At 36.4% G+C, this 27,806-nt stretch overlaps 1 protein-coding gene across 8 annotated transcripts in view; it reads right to left on the bottom strand.

The window, feature by feature from the left end:
• Window positions 1-5,579: 5,579 nt before the first annotated feature.
• SLC7A2 (solute carrier family 7 member 2) overlaps window positions 5,580-27,806 on the bottom strand; it is a 60,281-nt gene continuing 38,054 nt past the window's right edge. For 4 of the 8 annotated variants that reach the window (XM_019737963.2, XM_019737964.2, XM_074329725.1 and 1 more), the window contains 11 exons: window positions 25,225-25,615; window positions 24,594-24,749; window positions 21,876-22,041; window positions 20,602-20,735; window positions 19,432-19,654; window positions 17,441-17,580; window positions 14,370-14,472; window positions 12,790-12,995; window positions 11,558-11,724; window positions 10,652-10,760; window positions 5,580-8,768 (listed from right to left, as the gene is read on the bottom strand). In XM_019737963.2, the coding sequence (XP_019593522.2) occupies window positions 8,572-8,768; window positions 10,652-10,760; window positions 11,558-11,724; window positions 12,790-12,995; window positions 14,370-14,472; window positions 17,441-17,580; window positions 19,432-19,654; window positions 20,602-20,735; window positions 21,876-22,041; window positions 24,594-24,749; window positions 25,225-25,600 (1,977 nt within the window). In that variant the 5' untranslated portion in view covers window positions 25,601-25,615 and the 3' untranslated portion in view covers window positions 5,580-8,571. Of the gene's footprint in view, window positions 8,769-10,651; window positions 10,761-11,557; window positions 11,725-12,789; window positions 12,996-14,369; window positions 14,473-17,051; window positions 17,189-17,440; window positions 17,581-19,431; window positions 19,655-20,601; window positions 20,736-21,875; window positions 22,042-24,593; window positions 24,750-25,224; window positions 25,616-27,806 lie in introns of all 8 variants that reach the window. The other 4 variants (XM_019737961.2, XM_074329729.1, XM_074329726.1 and 1 more) reach the window with 1 other exon arrangement.

The following is a 27,806-nucleotide window of genomic DNA, read 5'->3' as shown; positions in this document are numbered from 1 at the left end:
TGTAATCCATGAAGCACAGCGTGGCCCAGAAATGGAACAAATCAGGGTCCAAGCCTCCCCTGAATCATCAGCTATTTCCTGATGATAGAAGAAAGGAGGCTGAAAGCACAGAAACAGCAGCCTTTTAAAAACAGTGTCCAAAACACTGTTACACTTGGGAGGGCACAGCATTATCTGAGCAATTGTGCATTATCTGGCCATTTCTCTGAATAGCAAGGCCAGCAGCCCCTAGCTTTGGCTTAGCAAATGAAGAGGTCAAGAGGAGAGTAGCAGAAGGGAGAAGCAAAAATCAGGAAATGAAAGAGTGAGAGAAGTGCGTGTGATCCAGGGGTGGGAGCAGGCTGCATGCATAGACTTAGGTCTATAAAAAGCATATCTCTTTCAATTTTCTTTAGAAGCACAAGTTGGTATATAATGTGTATCTGATAGACGATAAGAAGCAGCATCAGCAAGCCTTTCAGGTTACCAAAGGCTAGAGTGAAATCTCAGTGCTTCCATTATGATTTCCTGGTTTCTGAGTTATGTTATATATTATTTTCATTATAAATCGTAATTAATGATAGTTTTCTGTGACCACTCTGTCCTGAGAAATCTTTCTGCTCTTCTGTTCCTTCTGCCTTCTCCCCACTCCTTCAAAGTGTTGAATAGCATCAGGAATTTGTTAGGTGAGCCAATAAATAAACAAACAAATAAATAAATAAATAGGATTTTGGGCATCCCCTCCCCATCCCCCGAATTAGGACATTTCACCTCTCTAACTAGTCTTTATTAACTATAGAAATACAACCAAGATATTTTTTAAGTTAATGTTTCAAGGTTTTAGAAGGAGATAACTATAGTGGTTTTAAATATATCACTGAAAATTTCATTCTAATAGAAATGCCAGACATGTTTGATGCTGCCAGAGCCACTCACTAAGGGACACCACAGGGTAAGGCAAGGATCCCCGGAACTTCATCTACTTAAAATAGATGGGGCAAACGAAACTACTTCCCTAGCTCCAGGATATAGCATACTATAAAGATGTATTATCTGTCTGTTGGTTACAAGAGCCTCTAAATGACTTGGGGAAAAGGCACAACTCTAAGCTAAATGTAAATGACTTAAAACATCCATCCTCTCGAGACTTCCTTTGCTTTTGCTTTACTTAATGGTGTCCCTCTTTCCTACTTCAGCTGACCCGTGCCTATTTGTTTCTCCTGCTTATTTGTTCTAAATGCTCACTTTTTGAAAAACATCTTCTATCTATAACTTGGTGCCAATTTAAGTCAATGTTTCAATTCCAAGATCATTGGCCTTTTAAGTCTGATTTCTAGCAGGGCAGTGAAACCCCTTTGTCTTTGCTTGAAGAAATATCAGGCCTCAGTAAGCAAGTGGGGGAACATTCTGGAGACCTGGGTACTCAGCCATTAAGAAACCGCAGAAACCTGAATCACGATACTGTAGTACTTGAGTGTTAAGGGCTCCAGAGCCCAGAAATGAGCTTGCTTCCCATTGTGCAGAGATGTGTCCACCCTAAGCTGCTAATACTCCTGGGTAGTGCAGTCTGTCTTGTGTTTTCCTCTGCATGATGACTGCTCTAGTCTTAGTAGAGAGTAACAGAGATTCTTTACCCAGGGTTTATGACATCTGAACTCTTTGGTACCTAAAAGTATTTAAGAGTTGGCTACAAATCTGTGACTTAAAATGTTCAAGTAAGTAAATCAGTATTGAGCTGACTTTCTAGTTTCACCTGTACTTTGACCTACTTGACAAGTTGAGATAGTGTGATAATGAGTTAGTTTTGTACGTCTTTGAAATTTTTTTTGATTTAATGGGATGAGTGAAATGAACCACTCTGTCTACACAGACAGATGGGGACTTGTGAACACAATCATCATCACTCCATGGACCTTGAGCCCTTAGCCTGAAAAGGAAACCGATCTGTGGTCTTCTTTAAAGAACACCAAGGAGAGGGTATCCTTTATCCAGGGGTTCCTGCCTGGACCCACAGCCTAGACACAGCTCCTGGGGATCACTTCCTTCATATGCTCCCCTGGTACCCGAGCAAAGGTGGGGTATCTAAGCCTAGTAACAATCCTAATCAAGCCAACGATTAGATAAAGGAGGTCTTAGGCTTCTATTTAGCAAATATTTTGCTGTTTTAGCTGGGTTTTCAATGCTGGCTAAATTGATGCGAAAGTTTTTTTAATTCAACGTGGTGATCCTTCCAATTTACTAAAATCGATAGGAATTAAGTAAATACACAAAGACGTTTCAAAATTAAACAAATTCAAGAGATTTGCAATTTTAAATAATTTGAGCCATGTCAGAAAGCTCTTTGATTCCTCCCTCCAACTTCAAAGAGGGTTGAAGTTGGTAAATATTTACTCACTATACTATAACAAATTTCTGTTAGTTACATACAGCTGGTCACCAATTATGAAAAGCCATGATTTGGTTGGGAGGACATTGAGGAGCTTCTTACAGATAAAAGCAATATCAAAGTGATTGGTTCATTAAGTGGCAGACAATAGTTTAGTGGCTACCAGAGGGTAAAGGGGGAGGGGGGTGGTAGACGAGGGTAAATGGGATCCAACATATGGTGATGGAAGGAGAAGGGACTCTGGGTGGTGAACACACAATGTGATATATAGATGAGGTATTACAGAATTGTACATTGAAACCTATGTAACTTATCACCCCAATAAACTAATTTAAAAAAATAGTGGCAGCTGAAGTGGTAGGATTTAATACGTGTGGTCCTGGGGTGGCATGCTTCAGGAGCAACTGATGTTTGTTGGAGTGCCATGAGGACTGAGGATATGTGAAGACATCTCTTTTATCTTGTAGGACTTGGTTATTTACACAGCAGGCTTGAGCTTCCAGGTGAGTATTCTTAACAATATAATTGTTTCCATTTAGGTTGTACTATATTTCTGAACTTTAAAGTTTCTCAAATAAAATAGTTTAAATCAGATAAGTGTGATATGTATACTATTGGTATATGTGATATATATTCATACACATTATTATAAGTTGTATTAAAATTTATTTAAAAATACAGGGTCACATTAGAAAGCATATTTTACAGTAGTAAAGCAGTATTTGTTTTTATTTATTATAAATTCTAAAAAATAATCCAACTTGATAAGGAAAAAGGAACACTGACTATCATTAAAAGCACTTAAATTTAAAATTACTGTTGTGCGGGGAGGCCTGCGGGGTCTCTGGTCCCGCTCCTCACATAACGCAGGATATGGTGAGGCCAAAAAGGAACACCCATGGAGCCATAGGTAGGGGAGTCATACCACTATATTCTCTCTGGCGGCGGCACTATACTCTCACTGGAGGCTGGATCCACACTGTCCGCAAACTGCCATCCACGCTTGCCAGCCCAGCCGCCATCTTCTTGCTAGCCCCCATCCTTCCTCCTCTTCTCCTTCCTTCTCCCTCCTAGTGTAGCCACAGCAGTTATATTAGTGGCCAGTGGCTCACTGGTTACAGCTGACGGCCAACTAGCCACAGCTGATGGCCATGCAATCACAGTTGGCCATTTACTACCTGAGCCAACACCTTTCTATGTGAGGCCGAGAGCCTGGAAACTACTTTCTGGGGCTCTGCCCCCACAATTACCTACTCAACAAAAAATCTTTACATTTCACAGAAGGCCAATGTTATCTGTTGGTTTTCACAGACATAGAATTTCTCTAGGGTTTGGGGGCCTATCAACAGTTTCCATTAAGTACGCTGATAACAAAATAAAGCAATAAAACAACTGGGAACTCCTTCTGGACACCAAAGATGAGGGGCCTCTCAATCAGACATGGGCCAGAGAAAGTCGCCCTGTTGGAAATTCAAGGTTCTTTACCAACTGAAGGTGACCCATGAACTTTCCACCCCAGGGCTGCAGTGAGTCAGGTCCTATGGTGCCAGTTCCGGGAAGCAGCCATCCTGTCCATGAGTCCTAGAGATTCCTTGGTCTTTATCATTTACCTTGATGTACGGGTACTTATGGGATATTTGGAACTGCTATTAAGGGCCCCAAACTACCTTATTTTTGTGTGAAGTCTTTTAGTTTACCCTGTCATCCCAAGACCTCACCCAGCAAGGGTAGCTACAGATGCTCACACTTTGTAGGCTGCCTGGCCCTGGAATCAGCCCAAGGTCCTGTTTTATGATCCTCATGGAGTCCCATCGGTCAGCTCAAGGCCAGCGATTGTGGCACTGGCTTCAGGCAAATATCAAGGGAAAAGCTAAGTATAGTGTTCCCAGCAAAGAGGGTTGACAACTGTGTTGTAGCTATACCAAAATGCATTTGAAATCAGTAAGACCAAACTGTGTACATATAAACAATAATGAATGTTACAAAAACCCAAAACCAAACTAACCACCACAATAATAACAGAGAAGGCTTCTCAAAGTCCAGAAATCAGAAAGCCGTTTAAAAATGTTTAAACATAATTATACAAGAAGGAAAAAAAAAATCTCAGCTAAACAACAAAGTCAAGCAACCTTATTTTCAAATGTATGTTAAAAAATGACTGTGCTGGCATTATTTGCTACATGAACTTTGGTACTTTTTGCCTTGATATTTTAGGACATGTTAGAGAATGTAAGTAGTAAATGCATGGAGAAGTCACTATTTTGGCACTAGCCAAATAAAAGTTACCATGACCACCCCCCCCCAAAAAAAAAATCACTCTAATCATGTGAATTTTAATACTCCATGATGTACAGCCCAATCCTTTACAATTCTGTGAAAACTGTATTTTTGGTGTTAACTAACAGTCACTTGACGCACATCAGGGGAAATCAGGCAGAGAACATTGTGAGCAGCATCACAGGGAGGGGAGTTGGAATCTTGGCACAACCTTATTATGTGGTTTGTAATCTTGGAATATGCCCTGATTTAAGAGGAAATAATATAAGACTGATCTGTTCCCTCTGGCATGCTCAGTACAAGAGGGGGATTGCTTTTCCTTATTCTCCCTGCTACGCATTCAAATAAGTTTAGAAAATAATTTGGTAAATGCAGATTCTAATTCAAAATATTTTAACAACTGCCTGACAATTCCTAGGACTTAGAAACTATTTTGGCTAATATTTAAAATTAAAGTTTTTTAAAAAAATTTTATTCAGAAAAATTAAGAGAAGCTCTTGTCTCTTAAGGGAAGCTAATTCTGAAATGGGCATTTTCCATCAACTATGGTTGGTAAGAGTAAAGTTTTATGTATATCAACATTAATTTTTTTAACATGTATATCCCAAATGATGTTTCGATCTTAGTTTTCTTGATGTTCATCTCTCAGGAAAATGTTATTATTAATATGTAATAATCTGTATTTCAGTATATATCAAAAGCTCTAATATAAGTTTTCTCATAGTTTTTACACTTGAATTTGCATAGCTACCTTGTTAAATGTAGGGTAGGGATGGCCTTTATATGGTTATCAAATTATCTTCTTTTTTTAAGAGTTTAAAATAAAGGTGCTATTATAAGAAGTTTCTCACTGAAAATACTAAGAGGACATATTTCCTAGTATAAAAAAGAAAAGTAATTTAAGCTGCTTTTACACAAACACAATAAAGAGACTATGTATATGTATATGTACTTTTTAATTTCTAGAGACGACGTTATATAAACATGATTGATTTCTAGTCAAATCTATACAAAACATTTTGATAATCCTAAGAAAGTAAAAACAACATTTTATTCAAAAGGTTATGAATTCAAATGTAGGAACAGGGACGTGGTAACAGAGCTGGTAGTACTGGCTTTTCCTAATAAACACAAACCAAGACAGAGCTGTCAGAAAAGGTGCCACAGAAACAAGTAAACAGAAATACCTTAATGTCCCCTACGCCCACTCCATTTCAGATTATAAAGCACCTGTTATAATGTACTAGAGTTTAGTGATTTTATATTAGAAACATTATAAATATAGCTTTTTAAAAGAATCTATCCGTAGAAAATATTATACATATAAAATCACTGTGTATTTCAAAATACTTTAAAACCTAAGAATTTTGTAAAAGCATACCTATCAATATAAAACAGTATTCTTTCTCTACATCAGTTGTTTTTTTTTTAATCCACACAATGGTATTGAAAGCCCATAATAAACCCAACTGACTTATACATTGACATCTGAAATACACACACATACATATACACATATATATATATATAATTTATATACACTCACACATACATATGGACACACATTTGAGTCTTCACAGAACAAAAGCAGTCACTGACAAAGCATGTTTTCATAGATATTTGTGCTAGCAAAGTGTTTCAATGTGGAAAAATAATTCTGAACTAAATTCTTCTAATTGAACACAGTGGGCGTAATAGTTTTAGCTGCCTATCACATTCTAAACACACTCCTTGATTGCGTTACAGTAAAAGATTTAAATATTCATATATGAAATTCCTCATGTTCCCTGTGTGAAGGGCCTATTCTAGGTTGATTATGGAATAAAAGGGGTTATCAGGATATGGCTATGACAACAAAGATTTATGAGTATGCCTACAGTCCTTATAAAAATACTTCACCCCCTGTCTATCCAACTCTTCCTCTCCAACGAAACATGCAACTTGAAAGAGAATTCTGGCATCAGATTTTACCATTTATACCCTGGAAATTGTGGAATGTCAGTACTGAGTTCTATACCAGGGATGCTAGGGCACTAGCAGCCAAAAACCTAGGCTTTCTACCTGTTTATTTGATATTTAATCACAATAAATTCCTGATTAGATAAACAATCACAACTTGCTTTTTAATGGTATCAATAAAATAACTGATCTTTTGGAAGAGCTGTCAGAAATGTTTTCCTTGCCTTTGGATTGAGCTGGTCAACTGATGTGCTTGATAACGTTTATCCTGGGAATGTAATGTGTGTGTGTGTGTTTCAGACTGTAGCCTCATCTAGCGGACCATTTAAAGTTTGTAAGAAAAATAATTCATGAGAAGTAAAAAACACTGCAGATAAATAGTCCACTATTAGACAATCCCATAAAGTAAAATATAGTAATTAGAGAATCTTAAATATAAAAACAAATCATTTACTCAATTAAGGTTACTGTGTATATATAGCTTTAACTCAATTTGGTTAATTTTTTTAGCTTAAAGTTTTAAATAATCATGTATTTAACCAAACTATTTTATTTCCCAACCACTGATGGGTTATTGAGAATACTGGAGCTTATATTAATAACTTTAATGTGGCCATTATAGAAATAAATGAAATAAAAAGCACTAAACTGCTATGGGATGGGGAAGGAAAAATATCCTTAAATGTTTCCAAAAGAAACATCAGAGGCAAATTTGTCCTGAACCCCTCAAATTGAGCCATATGCCCTCTAATATATGAATAGGCACTTTAAAATCAGAACAGAGAAATTTTCTCTTCTTGAAGCCCTTTATTTTTTCCTCTTTTGCATGTAGTAAACATCTGCTACTGTAGGAAATCTCTAGGACAAGACAAAATGCAAATAGAAACAAAGGAGTGAATTCTGTGTCTGACAGGTTAAAAAAACTGAACTGTGATTAGTTATTAAATAATGAAAAAAGTATGAGTCATTCCACCAATTGTGTGATCTGGGAGAGTCTAATGGCTTACTTTTAAAGTAAGTGACTTTTAAAACAAGAATGTTTGTGATCTACTTATCCAAACACTTGTCTAACTCTGATTTTCAAACATATCCTCATCATTGCCAGTTATACTAGTCTTCTGGCCACGGGAATCACCTTCACTTTCTAGCATAAAGTGTTTTAAGTAGATCACACAACCTTTCTCAAGCCCCTGACTGGGCTGAAGGGGGCATATCATTCACAGCTGTAAAGGCCTCAGAGTTACTGACCACTGCTCTCAGAGAAGATAGCTGTTCAAAGGGGTGTCATCTGGTGATGCAGAATACCACTCCTGCCCTGTGTAGGATGGCAGAGGCAAACATTCCTATTGGCTAAAGTTTTAGCTAACTGGCATACCTCATAGTAGAAAAATCTGTACGAATCCCACTGCTGGCATTTTTAAGTTACAGCAAAAGGCTCATTTCTTATCCCCTCCTCCTTCTCCTGACCAAGGACAGACACCAACATGGGTACTTGAGCATTTGTGCATGTTCTAAATTGCCATTAATGAAGTCTAACTAGGAAAAGCAACAGTTATTTCCCTAACCATACCAGGCACACACACAACATGCTTGGATTCAGTGAATACCTCCATGTCAGTATGTGCAGTATGTGCCACCAATTAACAACAACACTGAGAAAATGTAATAGTGAAACACCAACAACTTTTAACATTTGTATTCCTCCACACACACACACACACACACACACACACACACACACATACACACACATACTTTTGGGGCTATTCATCACTGAGGAGAGAGCTCAGGTTTCTCCAGGTACATAATTCACCATCTGAGGAAGTGCTGTCCAGGTGGTAAAGTATCAATGAGGGTGAACTATGTCTTCAGCAAACCCATGACAACCTAGCCTGATGATGCCATCCGTCAGGGTTTACTCCATGTAGGATATACATTAAGACTGTGGACCAGCTCTGCTCCTACAAGCGTTAGCATTCGCTTGTCTTTTCATGGAATATGAAAGGTAAACTGAGGTTTCTTTCGTCATGGTCATTTGCTTGAATGGCAGATTTTTCTTCCGTTGCTGTATTAATGTCATCTGAATAAGCATCTTCATCATCTTCTTCATCCCTGGAATTGCCCTCCAGGCTGTGTCTGATGCCATAAGTGAAGTAAATCAGGAAACCTTTTAGATAACAAAATATCAACATTTAAGATGTGTCAGAAAATGACTGAACATGGAAAATTTAATACGGAACTTAACAGGGCTTTTTGCCTTCTCTTTCTGTGCTATTTTAGAAGAACAGAACGCAAGTACAGGATACCCCACAGAAGGTCCTTGATTAATATTTTCCCAGTAGAATGCACTTCATTTGCAAAACCCAATATTTATAGAACGTGTGTTTCTCTCAATAAGTGTTTTTCAGATATTTATGTAGAAAAAAAGTATATTTGTGTTATCAAAACTTAATACTACACTTTAAACAAAAGGATATATGGGGCATAATCTTAAATTACATCCCAAATACAAGCAGTGGATTATCAGAATCACTGTCAGATACGTCGGGAAGCATGCCCTGTGTAAACAAAGGGCACGTGGGTGTGTCTTACACATGTTACTACCACCAGGCGAGGCCACAGAACTGTGTACAAAGCAACTGTTTATTAACAGCCATGCTAGCAGAGATTAGAAGGAAATGTTTCAAGCATCCTCACAAAATAGTTTGTTACTTATACATAGGCATATTGCTGGGTTTTAGCAATATTTTTAAAAATTGGTTGAGAGTTTCGGGTTGATATGAAATGTGTTATAATTTCCCCCTTTCAGAATAATGGGAAGTAGACTACCAACCAGTGTTTTGGCATGTCCAGTTATTAGGAATGATTCTATTTCCTCTCCTGTCCTCAGAGATTTGAAGATCTGGCCCTCCCTGACCTCAAATAAAGGGACCATTGTCAACATTTTACAAAGAAACTGAGGCACAAAACCAGGGAGGTAACTTGGCCTAGGTCACCCAGCTAATAAATGGCAGAGGGGGATTCAAATACACAGAGACTGGCTCTGTAGTTCATGTTCTTAACCAAGATCAAGTACATTAAACCATAGTGAGTTACAATTTGAAGAAAGAAGCAATGGAAGGCAGGAAGTGTGGAGAAGCTTACTGCCAGATTAGAAAGAGATTCTTCTGGGCTCAGGGTAGGGGAGTGAATTCGCTAGATTTGTGCCCTGGGATTTAGCCTCAGCTTCCTGGAGCCACCTGGGGAGGTGGCAGGACCCCAAAGCAATGGCTGTGTGGGACATCCCTGAGGGTGTAGCCAATTGGTAGCTGATTCCTGTCAGGATCTTGTCCCTGAAGCAACAGAGCCACTTACCAGAAATGGTCACCTTGACAGAAAGAGAACCATTTAGTGTAACCTGTATGGATGGATAACTTTTGACCCAAGGCACCACCACCCCAATTCCTTGGCACTGTGTAAGATCCCCCAAAATACAAGCAAAACTCAGTGCTTGAGTTACAACAATCTTTTTAACTCTTAATTCCCAACTCAATTTTCACATAGAAAAGTGAAGAGGTTAAAATGAAAAACAGTTTAATATAGAAATAAATAAGCTCACTCATATTATTTAATGCTAAATTTCCCTCCCCCCCAGGCTCTCATAATAAGAAAGTTAGATATCAGAAAAGGGATTTATTGCTAACAGCACATTCAAAATGTCTCCAGAAATTTCCTGGCACACTGGAAAGCACTGGCTTTGCAATCAGAGTCTTGGGCTGCCATTTATAAGTTAGATCCTTTGACATTTGGGGGCTTCATTTCTCTCATCCATTAAGCTGCAGAAAACAGAACCCATAGGGTTCTACAGGGATACTGAGAGAAAATGAATTTTAAAAAGGCATCTGAAAACATCTGGAAAAGTAAGCCCTCAGATGTTCTAAAAATTGGGCAAGGAGGAAACTGGAAAAAGCCTTAATTTCCAGGAAGAGGGAAGGGACAAATCTTTCTAATCACAGTGCATGGAATTGGAAAAAGCCTAAGTTGAGGAAGCTAAAATATTAAAAGACATACCAAGTGCCATCCAAATGCTAAATCTGATCCAAGTCTCTGCACTCAACTGGACCATCAAATAAATGTTCACCAGGATGCTGAATGCTGGCAAAAACGGTAGGCACGGAACCTAAGGGGGAAAAATATCTTCTTAAATATACTCAAATTTAGAAACACATTCCCCAAATTATTCTGACACAGGTGGTAACTAATTTGACATTGTATATACTTTGACTTTGTTTCACTAAGTTTATATTCTTACAAAAAGGACAACCTGAATAAATCTCATTCTTCTAGAGAATACCAAGGAGAGCATGCCATTTTACACTAATTATTGCAGCCCAAAGCCACAGGGAATTTATCCAGCCTTGTAATGCCTGCATCATCACCAAGATGCAATGGGTTTTAGGCTTCAGTTTAGTTTAGGGTCTACTGATTCAGTTCAGACATCAACAGGACATGCTTCTGGGACTCTGGATACACACAGCATCTCAGGGGATACTTCCAGAAAACTCTCTTAAAGCTGAAACCTGCCCTTAGTTAGAATGGGACAGGATAATTTCACTTGAAGTGGAAGGGCTTTTGGTGAAAATAAGCTTCCTGAGAGGGTCCTGAGTTTTTAAAATAAAATAGTCTAATTATTATTCTGCTACTGTAGATTATTTGAAAAGAAATTGGTTTACTACTATGTATATATAATAATATATTGATGGGAGAATATTCAAGTTTTTGAAAAGGGAAGTAACACAACCAATGTAGGGAGAATACTATGACAAAAAGGAACATCTTAAAGAATTGTGACCCACTTGGGCATTGGTTAACTTCATCTGAAGTCCTATTTTTTTTTTAAAGAGACAACTCACAAAAACTAACATATAAGAGAAAATGTGCACAGTATTTAGCATCTCTAATCCTCATTACACATACCATAAAGGCTACTTTATGCTGATTCTGGGGCTGCCTCCAAATGATGAGAACTATGACAATGAAGAGAACAATGAATAGCACGAGAAGAGCCAGGCTCCATGCTTCCAGGCTGGCAATAGTATGGACTCCGTATGTGGTCAAAATACTCAGGCCCAAAACAAGAAACGCTGCAGAGGAGATAAGGATGCAAAACAAAATCAGCACACACACTTCACTCAGATGCTTCTGTTCAAACAGTCCATTTTGGTAGGACATCATTTCCTTCTTTCTTGCCAAATACTAAGATTCTTCATTTCCTTTATGAGCAGAATGGCTGATTTCACTGATTTAAGAAACACTGCTTGCTGACTCATGAGTTTCTCCCCCTCAGAAGTCAACCTCCCCTCTGCCACTACCCTCTTGCTTTTTCTGCCCATGTGCCACCCGGGTCCTCATCTGCTACTGTCCCAGACTATATCACATGGATTAAGGGGAAGCTTAGGGATGGATAATTCCCTTTTTGTAAAAATGGGAAATGGCAAGTCTACCCATTTTTAGCTGTTGTAAATACTGATTGTTAATGTAAACAACTAATATATGATCTGCATCTTTTCTCCCTATTTCACAGAGTGACATCACCACCCACCCACTGTATCTCTGACCATCAAGTCTGCATTAGGGGTCCATCCTATGGGCTCTCAGAGGCCCCTAGCTTGCTACCTATAATCCTGTCTGTAAAGCCCAGTCCAAGGGCCATCTCTCTTGATATCTCAAGATATCAAGAGCTATCTGTTGATATCCCAGCAGAGTTCCTGGCACATAGATAATGCTCAATAAATGTTGCTGAAGATATGAGAGATTACATAACTGTGGGTGAGCAGACAAGGATGTTCTATACTGCCTGCCCGCCTCCTGGGGTCCCCGTTCCGTGATTGGCAGGTGTACTTGGCCTGACGCGTTCACCCAGGTTGCTCCCTAACAGCAAATGAAATGTACCGATTTGGCACTTCTGCCGCTCTCACCTAAGGGAATTTCTTCCTGTCGTCTTCATTTACTCAAATGTGATACATTTATCTTACTAACATAAATATGATCTCCAGTCTAGTGACCTGTTAGGTGGAAATTTCAGGGCTCCGGGTAGTTGCTAACATATTCTCGGGTAATGTGAGGCCTTTTGTCCTCTCTCACATCCTACCTGCTCTAGCCACACACATCTGTTGGGTCTTCATAATGCATGCAGTGAAAGCACTTACCAAGGAATCCGACTAGAAAGCTCACAAGAGAAGATGACTGTTGTGTAGGCAGAGCCGAGGGGCTGAAGAGGGATCGCAGGCTGAAACCCTGTCCTTGCAGCATGATGGCCTGGGATGCACTTTCCGAGGTTGCATTGGTAAATGATCTCAGAGCTTCTTTCTCAGGAGAATATTTGGGCTGCTCGTAAGGTAAGCCGGGCTGGTACCTACCCACAAATAAAAGTCTGTGTCTTTATTCTGAATGAGATCCTTGCCGCAAATGAAACGAGCACCGAAGACTCTAAATGAGGTATCTTACAGTGTCACAGCTTGTGCAATAACTCAACACTTGTTGGGGGGGTCCGACCACAAACCTGCTCAATATAACATATGCACCAACTCTGATTTTCCTTTGATAGCCATTTATTTAGAAAGTTATATATTAGATGCAGGAGGGAGCTACACTTTAAAGTGAGACAAGTGTGGTAATGATTATTCTGAAAGTATCTACATCCAAAGGAAACGTGGTTCACAGGAACAGCACAGAAACTGATTAAGCATCAGCTACAGAATAACATGTAGTCTTCAGTCTGGCAACCAAAGGCCTCATCACAATCTGCCTCTGACCTCGCCTACCCAAGTCCTATAGCTTCACCCTGACTCGCTCGCCCCGCCATTCTGCCACCTCCCAATCCCATGCGTGCCGCTCCCCTTTATTATTTTATCCTCACCCTCTATAGCCTGTGTCAAGATATCAGCCTACTTCACCTGCTAGTATCTGCCCCAGCCTGCCCAGGGTGGTCTCTTCCCTCTGAGCAGCCTTTACTTAAATTGAAAGGTAACATTTGTCCTCCATCTAAGGAATATGCTCACTGAGAAAAAAATACACAAAAGTACACAGTAGAAAATTAAAACTAGTGCACAGTGTTCATCACTGATAATATTTTAGTACAATTTCAGGAGGTCATAAATGCATATATATATGTGTGTGTGTGTGTATATATATATATACACAAAAAATGATTTCTTCATGTACATTTATGTTATTATTTAAATAAACTCAGATGCTACATATAGCTTTACATCCTGAAACTGATATATTTCTCCAAATAATAAAATATCACTTTATTTGTTGTAGAAGAGTTCACTGAATAAATGTATCCTCATGTATTTCACCATTCTCTTATTGATATTCAGGTTAGTTCAAGTTTTCACTAACGTAAATTATCTTTTCCATGAACATCCTTTACATATGTATATCTGTGTGTGCCTCTTTGATTAAATCTTTAGTATAAAATCTCAGCAGTTAAATTACTGGGACAGAAAGTATAATATTCTTAAGTGTCTTTATACAGTATGAGAACCTGCCATTCACATAGATTGCGACAACCTTTCACTAATTATCAACTCTATTTGATTCTTTGTTAAGGACCAAGTATGATTATTATACTTTATATTGATGTTTCTACGTCCATGACCTCTTGCCTCTGTGAGACTGCTAACTCCTTAAAAGTAAGGGTGGTGAGTCCCAATTTTCTTTATCCCCTGGGCCCCACATGACACACATCCTTCAGAACCATCTGTCAACGAGGACAACTCACCTGAGAATGAGAACACAGGCTGCGACCAGAGAGTAGGCCAGAAGAGTGCCAATGGACATCATGTCCACGAGTGCCTTCAGGTCAAAAAGAAATGCCATCACAGCTAATGGGAAAAGAAAAGAATGGTGAACGGCCAATGATAAAATTCTATATATGGTTGATAATGTTCAAGTCAGGAACAACTGACTGACATTTTTGTTGTTGTTTTAGTACCAAAGTTAGTCAAAGAAAGTACAGAAAATACATTTCTCACAATTAATAAGATGTTCTTCAGGTCATATAAATTGCTAATAAAACTTCAAAAAACCCCATTATCTGATAGGTAACTACTTTGATTTATAAAAATCATCCATTTTGATTACTTGAAAAATATTGGCCTGACAAAGAGTGAAAATATTATATAACAGAATACTCTCTTTTGATGTTTCAGAAGAAAAACATTGCTGAAAAATATTAGCTAGCTCCCTTTTTAAAACCATAAAGAATTCAAACAGAAGAGCTTTCATTATAAATGATACATAATCATTTTGATTTACATCTGCATTTCGAGTTATATCATATACAAAATAACTTCCAATTAAATTATGTTTCTTATATATAGGTTAAATTCTACTTTGATTAAAACCACACAAGCCAGTAAAACTGACTAGATTTGAGAGCTCAGTTTATGGTCCTGTATCCGAATCCCAACAATGTTAAGAGGCAAAATCTACTTTACATACTAGAATAGTCAACTTGCATTTAAAATTTTTTTTCTCCATTGAAACATCAAAATAGTGATAATATTAACTTGAATTTACCACACAGCTGTCCCTAACTTAGTAAATAGATAACACCATATTCCATTTATATGGTGTTCTAGACCTCTCTGCAAGCTTTATATCTCTATGATCTTATCTTCAATTCAATAATTCCGTGAGATAGGGAAAATTATTTAGGTTTAGCCATATAAAATCGCCAGTATTTGACTGTTTTTGACAACAAACAAACAAACGAAAAACAGTTATTTTGCATGGCTTGCCCTAAGGATTATTACCCCCATTTTATGGACAGGTTAACTTAGCAAGGTTACAACTACTAGGTAGAAACAGAGTTCCACCTAAAGTACATTTGCCTCCTACAATACTAAATTGTTCCTTTACTTACTTTGAAAACTCTCCACTGCTAGTATATTGTACATTAAATTATTAAAATTTCACTATATTTTATAAGGATCACAGATTGCCAAAATAATGTTGCCAAGACAGAAGAAAATAATTACCCATACAATCTCATCTAATTAAAAAATAAGCAAAGTAAAGTACGGGAGTAAAAAATAACAAAAATACAATATTTTATAGCATTAAAAAGCCCTTTGTTACCATTATCTTCATTTAATTATTAACTTTAATATCTTTTTATGCTGCCAAATTAAATTCTTCCTGAAGGAAGAAGGACATATTTTTAAAAATTCTGAATATATACTAGAGTATTATTGGGCAAGGTTTGTTGGAAAACATAAAGTTTGTGTGGAGTTAATAAAACATGTAATCCTTTGTCATTATTATAAAGTATCTTTAATATAATAATGCACTGTTTAATAATAAAATGGGCTTTAGATCATCTAGTGCAACTTTCATCTTATGGAGGCAGAAATCTAAGCTCTGAGAAAATAAGTGACTTGACTTTCCAATCTTATATCTAATAAAATGCCAAATTTATTAGAAAATATTTACAAAGTGAGGCTGTTTAGACAATTCTTTCTTACTCTGGAAAAATAAATCCCATTTCATACATAACTAAATACTAGCATTCTCTAACCTAATTTCCCAACAATTTAGAGCCTGAGCAAAATTATCATTTTTGGTTTGAACTTCTACTACTAAGATAGCTTATCATTTTATCTATAAAGTTTGCTAGAGTCTTTCTGTTGCTTCCTATAAAAGGTCATTTAAGGCCATTCTGTTGATCTATAGAATATCTGAAAATTTGTGCATGGAATAAGAGTCTGTCCAAAGGCATTTTACATCCAAAAGGTCGCCTCTGGAGTTTTTGACCATGACTTAAATACCAAAACTGTTGAAAGAAAAATAGATTCCTACTGGGGTTTACTCTTAGAGAACCATGTCCCAGGAAGTGGGGACATCTACCATACCCACAGCAGTGACTACAACAATCAAGTATAAATTATCTGACATTTCTGATGCTTAATTAAGAATGGGCAAACTTTAGCTTTTCAAAAATGCTATGGTCCTTTAGCAATATTCAATTTAAATCCTGAACAAAAAAGAAAGCATGGAATCATTATTCTTAATGAATAAGTCAAAAATTAAGTAATCATTCTTTAATTAAAATTATATGTGTTAGCAATACAATTATATGTGCTAGTTCATCTGTCTGAAAAGCATTTCATATCTGTCATACAGTGAAGAACCACTAGAGCCATTTACACATTTGTTAGAAGCCCAAATGGTTAAATTAACAAAATAGCAAAAAATCCCAAAGGGTCAGTTAAGAATGAGTTTCAGTAAACCACTGCCACCACAATTTTCAAATGTAAGTAATCCCAATGCCCGGACCCGAATTTATCAGTGATTTTGTTTTTAACTTACATGCACAGCAAGCAGACCCTCCGTATAAGTCATGCATGCGCAAAAAATGTTCAAGTCGAATGTTGAAGAAGCCTATTTTTGTAAAGCTTACCAGAAATGAACCCTGCTGTCAATGTGGCAGCAACTGGTGACTGCCTCTTACTCACTCTGGCAAGAAATCTAAACAGTAAACCATCCCGGGCCATGGCAAACAGAATTCGGGGTAAAGGAAACATAGAGCCCAGAAGACTAGAACAGAAAAATTCATAATCCATGTGTGAGTTATTACAAGCAGTATTCCAGACAGGTACATACAGGTACAGACTAGACACACTAAAGTGCAGAACCTATGCCCCCAAAAATTCAAAATAGGAAACAGTCACAAAAAAAGTCATTGACCTTTATGTATATCAAAACAGAAAACCACCTAACTGTCCATATTTTTTCAGAATCCTTGATGAAAAAAGATCCCCAATTTTCTTAATAAAAGTAAACTCTCACCTGCCACAGCACCCGATGATAAAGTAGCAATTATTGGTGTCTTCGTTTTGGAATTGATTTGACCTAGACATTTGAAAAGCAACCCATCCTCTGCCATAGCATAGATTACACGAGGCATTGGGAAAATGCATCCAAGAAGACTGAATAAAAAGCAAACACATGCAGTATGGCAAACACATTCATGCAAGATTACATTGCAGAATTGAAATTAAGTAATTTTATAAAATTCAGCATCATATATGTGATTAAAAAGTCTTGTTATTTTTAAAATGTATTATGATGGGCTATTTAAAAATATCTGCCAATATTTACTACTGTGCTACTTATTATTCTGTTGCAGATATTTGCCTAGCACAATTATAAGACTAAAAATAACAATGCAAGTGATTTTTGCATGCACATGATTATTACTGAATTAACATTAAGTAATTAAGACTTAACAATCAACCCAAACCAATCATATCATTAAGACATTATTAATGGCAAAAACTCAGAAAATAAAACTCCTAAACTGATATGTAATTAAAGAAGAGATTAAGTAATTTGACTTCATAGAATAGTCCCTTTATTTATTTAGTTATGTATTTTTAACATTTCTTTTACCATTATTTTTCCTCATATAGGCTGATCTTTCTTCAAATTAGCAATAATTCCCAGAATCATAAGATAATCAAGATAGAGAAAGGTTTTTTTTTTTTTTAAATCAACTCACTATAAGATTAGTACATAGATGTAGCCAGGATTAAAAGTTTAAAGAAATGTAGGTGTTTTAAATTATTTGACTGTTTACTGGATGCATTAGTCCATACATGACTTAGTTGTGAACAATAACCATTTAAAAGAAAAGAAAATAGTTTATTTAAAAACATATATCTTCTTCATCTTTTAATAAAGCTGGATTGAGGTTGGCCACAGATAAATCTGTGTTCGTCTCTTCTAGGACTATGATGGCAAGTTTAGATTTTTGTTGTCACAGTTCAGATTTTTGAAACTATTTGAAATAATTCAGAATAAAACTTTTCACTAACAGATGGCTGAGAAACCAATGGGGGAAATTTCTAATTGCTGGTTCACATGATCTTGAATAGAAAATGAAAAGGATTCTGAGAAAAGAAAAGCTAGGCTGATGAATTACAGAAAAATATTTCTTTTTCCAATATCAGACTTTTAGAAAATCATTTTCACTTAAAAAATTAGTAATTAGGCAGATATTAATTTTCTCTTCATAAGAGTGCTCTACTGTATAGTACAGTATAAAACTAGAATGAAATATCTTACGATCATATGCTACTTTCAAACGTGAGTAGTTCAAGAAACCTGAGAAATGAATTCTGAAGTATTGATCCAAGCAGCTACCGAAAATCCGAACACTTGAAATTGACTTACTTTTTTCTTTTCACATAGATATTATATAAATTTCCACCATTAATTTGAGAATAATAATTTCTATTTCTGACCAAGGTCACTCTGATCAGTGCTAAGAGAAAAAGTCTCAGTGTTTCACAATAAAAATCATATTATATTTAACAATGACGCAGTATATAGCTTCCATGAACACAGACTTCATATTGCTTTAAAAGGCAACAGAAAAAAAATGTCAAGTCTGTACCTAAGGTCTCAGCTGTCTGTAGCTGAGTGATACTAGAGCCAGTAGTATAAGCATCGTAAAGTTTTATAATGCAGACATATATGAACACGTATGACATATACAAGTGTGTACGTGGGTGCATGTACCAATGCCATATGTCTTTCTACTGAAGAGTGGACTACCATTATCTTGAAAAATTTACTCTTAACTGATGGGGGGTGAAGGACTTTATCACTTAAGATTAAGGCAAGCAATTCTGGGCAAACTATTCAGAGAACACACAGTTACATAATATGTTCCTCGTATTAGGATTATCTTTAAAACACACAAAAGGAATTCTTTAGACACTGTCTAAACTTTGCAGTAACCCAAACAGCCCCGGCCCAAAGGTAATGAAACGTACCTTGCTGACAAAGCACAGAGGGAGCCTGCTGCCACGACATATTTGGCAGGTCCCCAACCAACATATTCAAATGCTACTGGAAGTGGGCTTTTTTCATCCAGTAGGTAGTATGGCATCATAAGTGTCAAAGCTGCAGAGACCCCAAAATAGGCCATAAAGCAAACAAGCAAAGAGGTCACAATTCCAATAGGAATAGCTTTCTGAGGATTCCGGACCTCTTCACCTAAGGAAACATAAACAAAAGTTTTGCATGTTTAATAAAACATTAATCGGTACAGCATTAATTCTGCTCCTCCTCCATAGTAATTCTACTCTGCTTTTGTTCCTTCTGTTTTCTTAACTTGATCCATCTATTCTACATGAAATTTTCTCTCTTCTTAAGGATACTTGCTATGACATAAAAATCCAATTCCAGAGAGAAAAAACATGATAGAGCAGTACTATTAAATGTTTAACAATAGACTCCATTTTGAAACGATTAATCCACAGAGATTAAATGACTGTCGTGATACTCTTAGGCCCTTAAATATGAAGGCTTCAGATAAACTTCTACCCGATTCATCTATTTATATTAAACTCTAGTTTTAAAATAAAATAGTATATTTTGGATCCTTCCAATAAGATTTGGCATTTGAATCACCTAAAACATGGTCAATTACAAGGCAATGCAAAAATATGAACAGAGCAGATACTTCAGAGTGTGATTCTGGAATGATTACTTTGTTGTATAGGATAAAGAGAAATATATTTTGTCCCACTAAAAAAGACAATTTAAGAGCATGGTCATCATTTGTTACTCACTGTGATAGCACTTCCAGATAGAAAATTAAGGATACTAATTATGTCTAACATTTATAAAGTATTTGATCACTTGCAAAGCATTTCTCATACATAATTCCATCACAGTATTTTTTCATATGTATCTATATCTTAGGTAACCTTCATAACATTTGAGGGGTGGGTACTGCTTTCCCAGTTTTACCAACGGAAACCAAGACTCAGCGAGTTTCAGTAAGTTCTTTTTATCACATACACCAGGTGTCACAGCTGGGGCTACAATCAGCTCCACATCTCATTCTCTTTCCTTGACCCTCTGCTGCCACCCACGGGTCCTCATGTGGTACAAAGAGCACCTTTTCCTTCTACCTAGAGCCAGGACTCTGCTCTTACCAGTTGTTGCAATGCAGTCAAATCCCACAAAGGCATAAAAACAAGTTGCAGCACCAGCCAAAGTTCCTGCAAAGCCGTAAGGCATGAAGCCACCAGCCCCATAGATACTTGTTCCATTTTCACACGGCGGCTCTCTAAGAAGGAGAACAAATGTCCGCATGTCATTTTCATATGAAACTGCTTCTTCTGGTGATTTGTCTGAAACTGCATCCTCAGAAGGCTGCTGTGTTCATCAGCTTTTTGAAGTTGACATATACCAACCTAAAAGTAAACCCTGAATCTCTGACCCTGTCCTAGAGACGGTGGTATTCCCAACAATGGCACCCTCTCAGGTTACAGACACTGATGTTAGAGGCTGACTGCATACGCAGAAGGTCCAGACCCACTCTGGCTGGAACGCACAGCCGGGCAGGATTTTGAGAGCACAGACTCCATCTACGGGCCATGATCTGAAATAAAGACTAGAAACTTCCATCTCTTGGACAACTGGGCAGACTGCACATTTTTACTGTGAAGACATTTGAAAAGGTGAGATAAAATTCTCTAGGCTTGATTAATAATACTGAAGTTGAATATTTTGTTACATGTTAAAAATTGTATAAAACCAGAGTATTTTTTGCCTCATCAGACAGCTCATGTAAAGAAAAACATATAGACATACCTCACTCCATGTAATAGATATTTTTGTAATCATATTTCATATACACATAGGAATATTATGCTTAAATAAATCCTATGATGAAACCTTTCATATATAATTGTTATTAATTTAATCTTTGAGACTACCAGGTTTAAAATGAAATGCATGGATAAGTCTGTTTATGCAACTACGTAGTAACATTCTCTAGAAAATGAGACCTGAAAATTACTACAAGGCTGAAAAAAACGCAATGAAACTGAATGGTGGTCTCAAGGGAATATCTGAAGGATGCATGGCTCAAAAATACTCATTGTTATTTAGAAGTGGCAAACCTTTGGGAGAAAAAAAGTATTTTTCCAATGGTTACAATCTCCTTTCTGTCCCCTAAACCTTGAGCAGAGCTTGAGGTTGAGAACCGACAGCTGCATGGTTTTATAGCTATGCAATAGTGAACATAGCTATTTATGTTTGAGGGCAGCCTGGGAAGAAAAGTCCTAGAATAGAATAGACCCTCAGAAAGGTCTCTGAAGCCAAAAACTTCATAACCATTGTTGTAGAGGAAAATGTAACATAAGACAAATTAAGCAAATTAAGGAAAAACTCAGAATAAGAGGGAGAAAAAAAAATGCTTTACCTGGCACTTGCTGATATATTTTTGAGAAACTCTTCACTAATCTTCCAGTTTGCCACATTTCCTTTCACAAAGCCAGCAACCATAACAAAGAGGAGGACCAGGATATTAACAGCTGTGAAGATTTTATTCACCCAAGCAGACTCTTTTACTCCAAAAGATAAAAGACCTATAGGAAAAGAAAAAATAATTAAGTTTTACCTGTAGGAAAGATAATGGCATTTTGAGGCAGAGGCTTTAGGATATTATTTCACCAGCATTCATCTATTTAACTCACATTTCCTCTTTCTATTATGAAGTCTTACTCATTGCCTGTGAAATAATGTCTTCTGAATATAACCAACTTGATTGTAGAAGGCAGATTGTGCTCATAGATAGGAGATACCACTCTCCAAGAAATAAATAAATCTAGTAACTTTGGCTATTATTACCAATGGGTAGGTAGGGGTAAAGTAATTTAATTTTAATGAAATGTTGTTCTAAAGACATATGAAGGTTAGTAGCTGCAAAATTTTGAAAGTAAAAGCTCAATCGAATATGTCTGCATTATATTAACTAAATACATCAACAAAATAATTCCTCAACTATCATGCCAAACAGATATTTAGTTAAATTGGTTCTCATTTTAATAGTTTTATATTCTGATTATAAAAGTAATCAATTTCCTGTTCAAGTAAGTTGGAGATACAGAAAAAAATATGAAGGAAGTAAAGACCAAAGGTAATTTCCTCTCTAGAATTTTGCACATACGTGCACACACACATGCACACACACACATTTTTCATGTCAATAAATATATAATCTTATTTTTAACAGCCACATATCTTCCATATATGGAGACACTATAATTTAATCCCTTATTTATAGACAATCAGGTCACTTTTAGTTTCTTAAAACTATAAACAGTACTGACCATAATCACCTTTGCATATCTTTGTACACTTGCTAATTATCTTACAATAATTTTCTATAAGGTAATACTGTATCAAGGATATGCACTTTTATACAAGGCTTTTGGTTCATATAGTCAAAACATTCTCCATACAGTTTGGCCCGATTTAAATTATCCACTTTTTTCTGTTAGGCTATTCTTGTTCATACTGATTATAAGATTTATTTATATAATAATGCTATAAGCACCCTGCCTATCATGTATTGCCTGTGTTTTTCCCAGTTTGTTATTTGCTTTTAATATTAGTGTTGATTGTATATGTGCAGTCTGCCCATGTATAACATATATATGAATAAAATGTATAATAGGAAGTTTTGATCTTCAAAGATTCTAATAACAAAGTTATGTAAGCTTAGCCTATATTTAAAGTAAAGACATGATGGTCAGTGAACACAGGACAATGATGGAGGCCAAGGCCTGAGTCTTGCCATCGAATTTAATGATTCTAACTGTGTCACAGCCACATGCTTCTCATTGTTTAGAGATTAAAGCCAAATATTTTAAGTTCATTGAAACCACCCCTGAATAAAATAAGATGTAACTAATTTAGTGGTAGCTGGGCTGTTTAGAAACCAAAACAAAATCTATCACCTGCTGAAAAACAATTGATATGATTTTTCTTGATATTAGAAGCAAAATGCCAATATTTTAGACCTAGAAATTTTGTTCATGTCTCTAACTCTATCCCTATATGAAACATCTAATTAACAACTAATGTTTTTAAGGGTAAACCTATTTTAAAAATTATATAATTTTACAAGTCATTATAGAAAGATCTTTCAATCATGTCTTTGTAACCAAGGGAGAACGTAGCTGGTGCTAAGGTTGGAAAGGAAAGCAAGGGGCAGATTACCTGGGGTAGATCAAGTAGGAAGTAGAAACAAATATGGATTTTATTCTTAGTGCAATCCTTGATACATTCAAACAGGAGTGGAGGTAGAAATGACAATCAACACAGGAAATGTTCAAATATTTAAAAACAAATATAAATGGACAGTAGGGTATTAACTATGCCTACAAAATAAAATTACCTGCCATCTAAGTGCTTACTAGGTACCAAGTCTGTACAAGATACACACTGATATCTATGGATGAGCAGACTGGGTCATGGAAAAATTAACTCACTCCGTGTTCCAAAGATAGTAAGTAGCAGAGGGGGATTAAAAATCTGGGTACTCTGACTCTAGTTCCTGTGTCTTTCTAAACCACTATGCTACAGTACTGATGAAAATGGAAAAATCCTAGTTATCAAGCACATTTGTCTACGTAATGTCTACATTAAAATACAACAGGTGGCTTGACTATGCTTCCTTTTCAACCTGGTGCCTACATTGTATAGATGATGGCACAAATAGAATTTCTTCTAGAATTAGTATGCTTGCAAATATCCTTCCTTATTCCAACAAAACGAAATAATGCCAAAAATTACATATTCTTCCCTATTGAAACATGACTGCCATTCTGGCAAATCTCCAATCAGTATTATAAAATTGATGTGCCTCATCCTATTATTTAGTGCATTCCAGGTGTCATTAACCCAGAAGTGCTATTTCTACCACTCCACACACTTAGATTTATTTTTGAAACATACCTATCACATAAATTGTGATCCTCGCCAGGGGAGCGGACCGCAGATCTCCAATAACAACCTGAGTGTACACAGATGCTGCCTAGTGTTGGGAATTCAGGCCCCAATTTTCATGGTAACTTATTTTCCTGGGACAATTAGTCTGGCTCATCATAGGGAGAAGTGTAATTGGTTTTCTTACCTGCTAGAAGTAGTATAAGGCACACAGCAAAAAAGTCAGGGTACTCTGCAAGGCCGGTATAATTTATTTTGAAGTATGTCCTGAAAAACTGACCAATCTGTTTGTTAAGAAGTTCATCAAAGGTGCCACTCCACGCTCTTGCAACACTTGAGGTACCTTCCCAAAACACAGAACATTCAGAGAATACAAGGTCACTGGGAGAAAATTAACATAACATCAATTGTCACTCTATTTTAGGGTAAACATGGGCTAGTTCAGACAGAACTGAAAATTTTAATCACATATAAAATTATAATTTTACAATTATACAACAGTAATCAAATGCTAAAGTTCATTAAGTGTGGAATCAGGTAATTTTACCTGCTGTAAAGAACTATAGTTTTTTTTAAAAAACAACAGGTTTTCAAATCCACTAAAAGGCATATTCACAGATGAAGCAGAATCACCCAGTTTTGCAGTTAGGAGGAGACATTTTAGAGATGAGATCATGGAGACACCATGGAATCAAGAGATTCAGTCAAGATTGCGTAGTTGTTAACTAATGCAGACCCACAATGGAACCCTACAGACTCTGACTCAGGAGTGCTGTTTCTACCATTCCACACCATGAGATTGATTTTTGGAAACCTACCTATCACATAAGATAAAATGAGATTCCAGCCAGTGATGAAGGCCCACAGCTCTCCAACAGTAACATAAGTGTACAAGTACGCAGACCCAGTCTTGGGAACTCGGGCCCCAAATTCAGCATAGCAAAGGCCTGCCATCACTGAAGCAATGGCAGCAATGAGAAATGAAAGGACGATACTGGGGCCAGAATCAGCTTTGGCAACCTCTCCAGCAAGGACATAAACCCCAGCACCAAGAGTGCTTCCAACTCCCAGAGCAATGAGGTCCACGGTGGATAAACAACGGCTTAATTTAGAATCTTCTAGACTGTCCAGAACCACAATTTTTCTCCGGATCAGACATCGGGCAAAAGACAGCGCTGCTCTGCAGGGAATCATTCTGAAGAGGTCAACCTGAGGAAGAGAAAGAAGGGAGGAGGTTAGGAGCTGATCTAGAATCATCATCCCTCCAATCAACTGCCCAGGTTCTCAGCACAATTATGGCCCCTAGATTTTTATTTTTTTCACTTGTTGTTAGAGGTGTGGCCAGGAGCCATCAGAAGGACCGCTTAATAAGCCAAAGGTGTGAATTTCTTCAAGTTCACTCATACCGTACATGCCCTTTTAGAAGAGACTGCGACAATGGCTTATTTGGGTATAAAGGAATAGGAGAATGAATTTAAGTATGAATTTGTAGTAAAATACAGGTGCTTATTTATAGTTACTTGAGATCTCTAAATAAATAAATGAACCCAAAAGTCCATGCCAAGTATTATGTGTTCTTTTTAAATGGCATGAATAAAGTGAGACAGAAAAGTCTCCACCTCTACCACCCCAGACAGGTCCAAACAGCCTAACACTGAAAAAAATTATCAGGTTTTAAAACAAAGTATGGATTTTAGTAGGAAAAAAGTATACACATATTACAGCAAAAAGTCTGAAGTAAAATATATAAAAATATTAACAATACTGATCTTTGGGTTGTGGGCTAATTTTTACTTCTATGTATTTTATACAATGTGTATTATATTGCTAATATTATATGTATTTCTAATTTATCTCTGATGAGTATGTACAATTTATGTATAAAAGAAGTATAAAAGTTAAAAAGCCCTCAATGGCCTTGTCTACAGAGATATAATTCAGCAGATTAGGAAATAACTAAGGAACAGGGAGTATAATGGTATATGCAGCTTATCAGTTAATATCATCAAATGTATTTAACTGTTAGAAGTTCAAATTCATGTTTGCCACTTCTACTGCATTGTGATCTACAGAGGTTGAACATAGCGCTATCCCTTTCAATCTCATTATATTCATTATGAATAATCTTAACTCGTGAGATCACAAATCTTCTTCGATGAACTTAGAGGTTTCATATCCTATAAAATAAACCCTTAAACATTTCTCAACTTTTATCTCTGCAAAAAAAAACCCCTATTATTAAAAATTATTTTATTTAAAAATAATAGATAAAATAAATTTTCTCTACTAAATCTAAATGACTTGTTGCTCATAAGAAATATATTTTCTGGGGCATGAATAATCCAGTTTCACACTAAACCTAGTAGATAAAGCTAACTTACTGAACATTATTCACACATCAATACAAATGCAAGTCCCTGATACTGAGAGCAACTCAAAGAATACAGAAAAAATTCCTAAAGAAAAATGAAAATGAGGTACAAGTTCCCTGACAATAACAATAAAGTTTGACTCATCAGTGTCTTCCACACCACCTGACAGAATGCCAAGCATGGCACTTCACAAATACTTGTTGAAAAATTTGCAAATACAGATGACATCTCCAATTTTGCGATATTCTGGCTTTGAAAGTCAAAACTCTCAATACTTCTATAAATCAAATGTGTATCAATTTCTTCCCCTAACTATCCCTTAACTTGCTACTTCTCATATAACACATCTAGAAGATAAGGTAGAAAAGTGTTCTGCTTAAAAAAAAATAAATATGTGAAAAGTTGAAGTTATACAGAGGTCAACTGATGTAGGCGGGAGATGGAATTGTGGGTATTTATTAAATGCCAACCTTCCTGAACATTTAGTTCGTTTTATACAAACAGAGACATGCAACAATGAAGATTTAGGAACGACTAACAATGAAAAAATGCTCAGAAATGATCTAGATCCATTGAATTTAATAATGATTTAAGATCATGTGAAAATGGGACCCAACATACACAACTTTAGGAAACTAAGATACAAAATTAGGCATACCTGTTTGTCATTTGGCTAAATAAAACACTGTCTTGATAAAGTACTTGATTTACCTCAATATTTACGAAAAAAGACACAAATTCTGTAACTACTGCACATTTAAGAGAAAGGATCTGGAATAAAGCAAGGACAACTAAGAATACATTTTGGAGAGTGAAAAGATTGTGAGTAAGCTTTTATTTATTTTTAATCCTTTTTTTCTGGTAATATAGTCATAATGTTGTTTGTGAAAATTCTTTTTAAACACACATACACACATGCATGCACACACACACACACACAATGAAAGGGAATAAGCAAGTCAACCAATAACTAAACCTCTGAAAATGTTAAAAACAGTGAAAACTCTTATTGTTAACAGTTACCCAAA

This window comes from Rhinolophus sinicus, linkage group LG04 (assembly GCF_036562045.2).
Source record: "Rhinolophus sinicus isolate RSC01 linkage group LG04, ASM3656204v1, whole genome shotgun sequence".
Classification (NCBI taxonomy): Eukaryota; Metazoa; Chordata; class Mammalia; order Chiroptera; family Rhinolophidae; genus Rhinolophus; species Rhinolophus sinicus.
The sequence above is the reverse complement of the archived record's forward strand: the minus strand, read 5'-3'. Positions and strand labels throughout refer to the sequence as shown.